Source organism: Buceros rhinoceros, unplaced genomic scaffold, assembly GCF_000710305.1.
Source record: "Buceros rhinoceros silvestris isolate BGI_N320 unplaced genomic scaffold, ASM71030v1 scaffold33414, whole genome shotgun sequence".
In the NCBI taxonomy this organism is placed as follows: domain Eukaryota; kingdom Metazoa; phylum Chordata; class Aves; order Bucerotiformes; family Bucerotidae; genus Buceros; species Buceros rhinoceros.
In genome coordinates this window covers 260-8,159 of record NW_010408149.1, presented here as the reverse complement: position 1 = coordinate 8,159, position 7,900 = coordinate 260, and the positions used below count along the sequence as shown (strand labels likewise).

General features: G+C 48.3%; 1 protein-coding gene across 1 annotated transcript; it reads right to left on the bottom strand.

The window, feature by feature from the left end:
* Positions 1 to 3,330: 3,330 nt before the first annotated feature.
* On the bottom strand, positions 3,331 to 7,604 carry PARP16 (poly (ADP-ribose) polymerase family, member 16; the record flags this gene model as incomplete). The annotated part of the gene is made up of 5 exons (XM_010134781.1): positions 3,331 to 3,591; positions 4,203 to 4,344; positions 5,084 to 5,255; positions 6,736 to 6,942; positions 7,467 to 7,604. Coding segments are annotated over 5 exons (804 nt in total), but the record flags the coding sequence as incomplete, so codon positions are not given.
* Between the last annotated feature and the right edge of the window lie 296 nt (positions 7,605 to 7,900).

The window sequence follows — 7,900 nt, the reverse complement described above, 5'->3', positions numbered from 1 at the left end:
TGACTTTTAGCCTTGCTCCTCAGGAGGGTGAAACCCAGAGCCTCGCTCCTGCCCACCCTGGCGGTGGTCCTGCTTTCAGTGGTGCTCCCTCAAACCCCTGGGCTCCAGCAGCACCTGACCCCCACCTCAGCTGGCTCCAGAGTTATCTCTCTCTCTAGCATACATATAAAATTTATATATATACAATCTATTTCATGTTACCATAGGAATATTCTCCCTTTTCTCCAAAACCAAAATGTTCCCCATGGGAAGCACCAGCTGCCAGGCTCTTCCTTGCAGTCACAGCAGGATCAGATCTGCCAGACTCGCTAACAGCTCCTTAATAGTCACCACAGTAACATAACGAACACATTAATAAGCACAGGTAGCTCTATATTTCACAACTCCTCGACCTCACCCCCGGCTGCTCCTTTGTTTGGGAGGAAATTCTGATTCATTGCCTGTTAACGTTTTTATAGCACTGTGCACAGTGCTATAGCACTTCAGCACAGTGGCTGAAGAGGTTAACTTCGGGTTAATTCATAATATTGTTAGTTTCTCAGCACAATACTCGCGTTAATTCGGCTCGCTGCATCTCGCCACGTTGGGAAACACATGCTGAAACCAGCAGGGAGCTCAGAAAACAAGCGTGGGAGGAGGATATTAAGTACTTTGCCGGCCCGCTAAGGCAGAACCTGAGCACCTTAAATGGATTTATTTTCCTGCTGCCTTTGAGGACAGCGTTACCTTGCTCTGCAGATGTGGAGCTGAAGCACTGAGGGGGCTGTGCCCAGTATCCCTGAATGACTGGGACTGTGAGGGATGGGGCTATGAGCCCTCTTGAGGGGCGCTCATCACGTGTTCATCAGGACCCAGCCCCTACCTGCAGCCATCTCTTTCTTCTGGGTCTATTCGAAGCTGAAAAGGCCATTTTTTTTTAATTTAATACCTGCTGATTTAAATGCCGTACTGGACTGTGCGTGTCTGCCATCAGAGCCCCCACAACGCTTTTCTCTCTGGAGCAGCTGCTGCAGAAGACCAGCTTGGGAACCAGCCCCCTTCACAGATGCTGTTGCCCCACACTTGGGAGAAGAGCTCAGCTGAACGGTTTAAAACCAAAGAAAACCTCAGATGGATGTCAGGAGATAGTGCTGAACGGCCGCTGAGTGTTCGCTTCTTTTGCTTGTTCTCCAGAAACCTTCCTATGTGAAGAAACCCAACGCAGAGACTCTCAAAACCCTGCTGCCTTCCTCCCCGTCTGCTCCTTTCAGCTCGCGAGCTCCCAGGTTTGGGCCTTTCCCCACAGTGCAAACAGCTGTCCCACAACTGCTGCCCATCTCCTCCTTTGCCAAAGGGCCTCCCCAGCCCCTCTGTTCCAAAAGATGTGTCGTTTGCAGACGTACGAGCCTTTTAACCAGCCTTTCTGGTTGGTTCTACCCTAAACCGACAGGCATCTGGCACAACGTTATATAGAATGTGATGAGGTGGACCAAAAGTCCCCAGGAACCCCACGCACATCTCCAACCCCAAGTTCCCGCTCCAGAATATCGAGGAATAAACGGCTGTAAAGGAGATGGATCTGTTGTGCAACTAACAGTGAGTTTACGTGTATTTTAATTGTGAATCGACGCTGTAATTAGCAGGTGCATTTCCTGGGCGGAGGAACAGCGAGCGGACATTCATGGACTGGAAAAGGCAGCAGGGAGTTGGATTCTAACACTCTTATTTTGCAAGCTGTATGGTTAATAAATAAACTTGTGCTGGCAGCAAAATTAACTGGAATAAATGCTTCTAGTTCTGTCCACCAAGAAGAGGGGTTGCTGGAGATGGACTTGTTCTCAGCCTTGAGTTAGAAAATCCGATTACTAGGTTGTTATTTCTGGCAATTAGGTACCAGAACATCAGAGAAAGGAGAGATTTTCTTTGAAATATATAACGAGTAAGGTGGTAATCACAGACTCATTTGCTGGGAATACGTGAGGAGAGTTTGGGGTTTTTTGTGGTTCGGGTTCACCGTGCAATGAAAACTTGCATTTATCCAGTCAACTACTAAAAGCAAGACTGCAACCTTCATCAGTGGCACACATCTGGCTCCTCTTCTGGATCCCTGGGCTCTTCATCAGGGTTATCCCACACCCAGTCACTCATCAGGGCAGTCTTTGCTCTTTTTGCAGCCTCAGGTGGTTGTAGGTTGCTTTAAAAACAGCGAACGCAAAGGACTTGGTGAGGAGGGGGACAGTATTGCCCTGTTGACGTTTCACGACTGATTTGCACCTGCCTACATTGTGTTTTCAGAACAACCCCTAAAATGCCTCTCTTCAAGATCAGGAAAGATGAATCTGAGAGATGCTGAGGTTTTTTTTTACGCACCAGCACTGAGCAAAAGCACGTCGCAAACAGCGTAACAGCCACGATTCCACCCCTGGAAAACTTGGGGTGGAGGGTCTGTCCTACAGCCCCATTGTGCACAGGTCGTCATGTGGAGGCCAAAGTAATGCCTACATGAGGTTAAAGGTACCACAGACACAAACCACCAGCTCTGCAGCCATTTTACTGCATTTCTTACAAGTGCCTCAGGAAATAGTCACATTACTGCTACTGAGTGCATTTGTTTGTAAAGCAAGGCTAAAACCAATTCAATATGGGCAAAAATGTTGAACCAGATCCCCAAACCCAGGAACCCCCATCCCCCAGAAGCCCGTCAGGTGGCGGCATGAAGTGGGACCCTTCACCTCCCTCCTCCTGGTGCAGAAAATACAAGTGGAAGGCAGTTTGATGGGAATAGTCCTTATTTGGTATCGATGCTGAAGGGCCTGAGTTTGCCATGCTAACCAAGGACAAGAGAGGTCATGGCTGCGAGCACAAACCTTGTAGATGTTCTACAGAGGAAAAAAAAAACACTAGAAATCATTTAGCTTCTTCCATTTTGTTTTATTTCTTGTTTTCTTACAATCATTACGCTCAAATATAAAAGTTCCCGGCCAAAGCCCAAAGTTAGTTTTTAAAAGTGATCCCATCTGTGTTGGTACTTGTGAACTGTCACTAAATTCTGTTCCTGAAAACCAACCGATCTCGCCCCCTCCAGCCTGCTCTGCCTGACGTACAGAAAAATACTCCTTCCCAGTTTGCACCAACATACCTCAGTGTGACAGAAAACAGCTACACCTGAGTGTCTCCACAGTTAGTTCTCATTAATTTTAAATAACTTTTGCCCACGGACCCTGAACAGTTGGTTCAGGCTAAGCTGCACCACTGTGATCCTTCTCAGCTGTACTGGGCATCCTCACGAATCACCGGAACGCAGAAATAATAAAATGGGAAGGTGCCACGAGGATAACATGTTGGTGACAGAACAGGAGAGCTCCAGGCACCTTTATTTCCAGAGCTCTGGAACGGATGCAGTACAGCACAGGTTGGTTATTATTAAGGCACGTGGTGAATATAACAGTTTCATCACCTTGGGGAATTCATCTCTTCGAGTCAAACATTCTGTGCCAGTAGTAGACGAAGGTTGGCGAGTTGCTGGCCCCTATCACTATTAGCAGCAGCAGGTACAGCATCATAGTTACAGCAAAACGGTGGGTGTAGAGCCACGAAGATTGACTAGAAGGCCTGAAAAGGGACAAGGGCATGAATTCTATCAGTAGTGCATAAATACCTTTAAATTTAAATACCTTTAAGCCATGGCAGCAAGGCCAGAAAGCTCTTCCACAACCCCTGTGACTAACAAGGCTTGATTCCAAATCATTTGCCCTGCATCTCCCGGTACAGCCCTGTTCTTTCTCCCCCTGTTCACACCTTTCTCTGTGGCTTGGAGCTCTATCTGCCTGGCCCGCGCACACGTGGCGATTAGCTGGGTGAACGCTGCCACTTGGGAGAGATAAGGGCAGAGTTAAATCTGCCTGGGTTTCAAGGGCTGCACTCAGCAGTTTCACTCTGTTTCCTGCCACAGACGGATTATTCGCACTCTCAATTTGCTCTAACATAGATTTGCTCTAACATGGTCAGGCCAAAAAGCAAATCTGGCTGAGCCTGGCAGTGTCAAAGAGTGAGACAGAAGCAACATGATGGTGTAAGCCTTATTTCCACAGGAAAGAGGCTCAAACCAAGCCCTGGCAGTGCAGCATCCTCCGCCTTGCTTGTTTTCTGTTGGTTTTCAAAACCGAGCTGTGTTCATCTGGCGGTTACAGCACGCTCATCACTCTAGATAGCGGAACTCTTACCTCCTGTGCTGCTTCTGTGAATATACGAGCAAGTATTTGACTCGTAAAAGCTGGTTGTTTGTGACAACAAAGTATTTCTGTGGCACGTCCCCCCCTTCGCTGTTTTTCACTCTTGCTCTTTTTCTGTCTATTTCTTCTGAATCTGAAGAGGAAAGAAGAGTGTTTGGGGGAACTGAAAAGCAGAAAAAGACTCACAGCTTCAAGCAACCATAAAAAGGCAACCAACCAACACCCCACCACCACCACGCATCCACACCCACAAGAGGGGGAATAAGGAAACCAAAAACCTAGTCTTGGTATTCCCCTGAATCCCTTTGCACCCAGGAATAGACTGAGAGGTTTGTTTGAGGCTACACCACTCCTAGTCATCCTTGGTATGGATGGCATCAGGGCCCAGACCAGGGCGATAAGGAGGCGAGTCCTCCACGCAGCGCTGGAGAAGCTGCCAATAGTAACAGGGAAAGCAAAATGGCATCGAAGGACAGACTGCAGCAGGAAGCAGTCAAAGGAGAAGGAGAAGCTGAGCAGAGGCTTCCCAGACATCTAATAAAGCTCATGACTGATACATTTCTGATGCTTCTGTTCCATCACCCTGGGTGAAATGGTCAAGCGTGATGGAACACCATTTTATCATAACAAACAAATGATGCCACCAAGGTATCTTCCACCCCTTAGAGATACTGTTTTAAGAGCGATCCAGACAACGAGGCTGGTGTGCAGCTGTTGAAGGGTCAGCTGGAAATGGAGCACGCAGCTGGTTTCTGCTGGAGAGTATCCACGCTCCACGTACTGCCCTGCTTACACCATGGCGGAGGTGCACAACGCTGCAAGAACCGCTGCGTAAGAGATGAACTACACGGATTCGATTGCAACAGACTCACCTTTCTTCTTCACCTGACACTTGACATCTGGGTGATCAATGATCTCGCAAACAGCGACGCAGCTCAGGACAGAGCCCAAGGCGCTCCGCTGCCAGCCGAGGCCATGAGGGCTATAAAGCAGAGCCAGGCTCAGGTCACTGGTGAGGTAGGTACCTTCACCAAACAGGGACGTCTGAAACGGAGCACAAATGTGGCCTAAAACCCTGCAGTGCAAACTATAAACAACATACAAGTGTTCTTTACCTCCAGGCTGGCAGCTCTGCTTCTGAAGGTAAACTAAGGAAGGCTTTTCTGACCTGCCTTGGGTCTGGTCCATGCACTGTTTTTGTCCTGGCACAACTCCTCAGGGTGGGGCAGCTGCCTTTGCCCATCCCTCAGCTCAGCTGCTTGGCACAGCCCCTGGTGTGGACAGATTCATGCTTTCCCGGATTTGGATTTAGTTTGCCCCAGCGCAAGTATTTTACATCAACACAACTGTCGGAGGCATTTCACGGATTTAGTGAGACTGCCATCACTCAAACAACCCAACCTCCACGAGCATGGACAGGCTTTACACGCATTTAAATCCAGGCTGTGCTAGAAAAGAGGGAAGAACTTTTCAGTTGTGAATTCCTTTCACATATAACTGTTTAAATAACTTTGAATCAGAGGATTTGCCACACCAGCTAAAATTATTAATCCAACAGAACCACAGAATCGTTTGGGTCAGAAAAGCCTTTTAAGCCCCTCAAGTCCCCCCGTTCCCCAGTACCACCAGGTCCCCACTGACCCCCGTCCCTCAGCACCACCTCCACACGGCTGGGAAACCCCTCCAGGGATGGGGACTCCACCACTGCCCTGGGCAGCCTGCACCAGCCCTGCACAACCCCAACGGGACAGAAATGGCTCCTCAGGGACAACCTCAACCTCCTCTGGAGAAGCTGGAGGCTGGTTCCTCTCATTCTGTTGCTTGTTCCTGGGGAGCAGAGACTGACACCCCCTCCTCTCACTCAAACCTCCTTTCACAGAGTTGTCGAGAGCGAGTAAGTCCCCTGCACTCGCTAAGCCATTACTCATAAAGAACGTGGGGGGCCAACATAGCCCAGGTTGACTGGAAGGTAAAGCAGCTGCTGTGTCAAAGCTGTTTTACAGACAACACAAAAAGCCCGGAGTCCCAACTGCCCTTCCACTGAAATCAGAAGAGATGCAAATCCTGCAGGATTTGTCCCTTCTGCGGGATGTGTCCCCCCATCTAAAGAGGGCTCCATCTGCAAGGAGCACCTAAAACTCCATTGATCTAAACTTGAGGCCAGGTAGAAAGAGGGAATCTCCACACTGCCTGGGCCACTATCCCCCTCCTCTGCGCACAGGCACCCCTCAGCTGCAGGCTGTCGGACAGGCCACTGTTTTCTGAGGCATTACACCTCCTTATGAAGCAGCAAAGGATAATCTGCCACACTGGAGAAAGGGGTTTCATGCCACTTCCAGTTTTACCCTCAGGCTGCACTAGGAAATCCAACGTGACCATCTGCAAAGGCCTATGCTGAAATGAAAACAGCAGTGAAAGATCATCGGCACATTTCAGCCCCCTAAAGGAATTTGGGCCTATTTTTAAGAAGTGTCACGAGCTGCAAATGCCCAGCAGAAGAGAGTGCAAATGCCAGGAGCCTCACCCTGTTCAAATGGCAGTGCAGGCCGTGGTGCAGGATGGAGTGGAAGTTCTCCAGGCGGCTCCCGTGGAAGGCGTAGATGAGGTCCCGCTGTCCCCTGGTCTCGGCAAACTTGGTATTCATCTGATCGCAGTACACGACCTCAAAGAGGTAGTCAGGCACAGGAACTGCAGCCCCAGACATCCCTGTGAGTTCCTGGATCTTCTCGTACTTAAACACAGGAAGGAGCACGAGTGTTGGGTGATGGGGTTACATTACTCACTGGCCTCACTCTGCCACGTTGCTTTACAGATTCTGATTACGCTTTCTGCGCTAGAATTCAACACTGTCACAATTTAGGAGAAGCGGACAGTAAAAATTCGTACTGTTTCTTGTCATCAAAGCTAAATCCTGTTTCCTCTTTTCAGAAAAAAAAACCCTGAACTGTGATTATGAATTAACTGATGACGTAAGGACAGTATCACAACTGGCTACTAACACAATATATTCATCAGCTGATCTTGGAAGAGGAAAAAAGTGAAAAGGGAAGTTGTTTCCATCCCTGATCTCCACAACTATTTTGATCTCTGTTGCAGAAGTACCTCAGTGGCTCTCGAACTTCCCGTTTTTGGGGCAGAAGTACAGAGCTGTCTTTCTCTGTGAAAGGCAGTTCACCGGAGCTGGACTACCTTGGTCTAGATATCTTTGCCTTCAAGGACAGGTTCTAATCAAGACTTTCAGAACTCCAAACTCACCTCCTGTTTCTTAGTACTTTGTATCGTGAAGACCTTGGGTGACAAAATCCAGCTAAACAAATCCCAGGTCCTTTTCTCTGTGTTTGGAACAGACTCCAGCAGTTTTTTCAGGCTTGGTAGAGCGTTGGTATCTGCAAGCTAACAAGAGAGGCATTTAGTGCAAGCTCCTTCTTTCCATTATGACTACAGAGACCTCTAGTGAAAACAAAACAATATTTCACCCTGATAGATTGTAAACTGAAAAGCAGTTTCTATTCTGAAACAAAAATATTTGCATCCAGTTCACGGGACAAATTGCCACTTGTCCTACAAACAAACACCAGACAAGTTACAAAATATCTGTGTTTACCAACAGTAGTTGTAAGGGACGCAGATGAATAATCGAACAGGCTCCTGAAAGGGAACAACCCACAACAACGCCCTGTCTGCAGTCG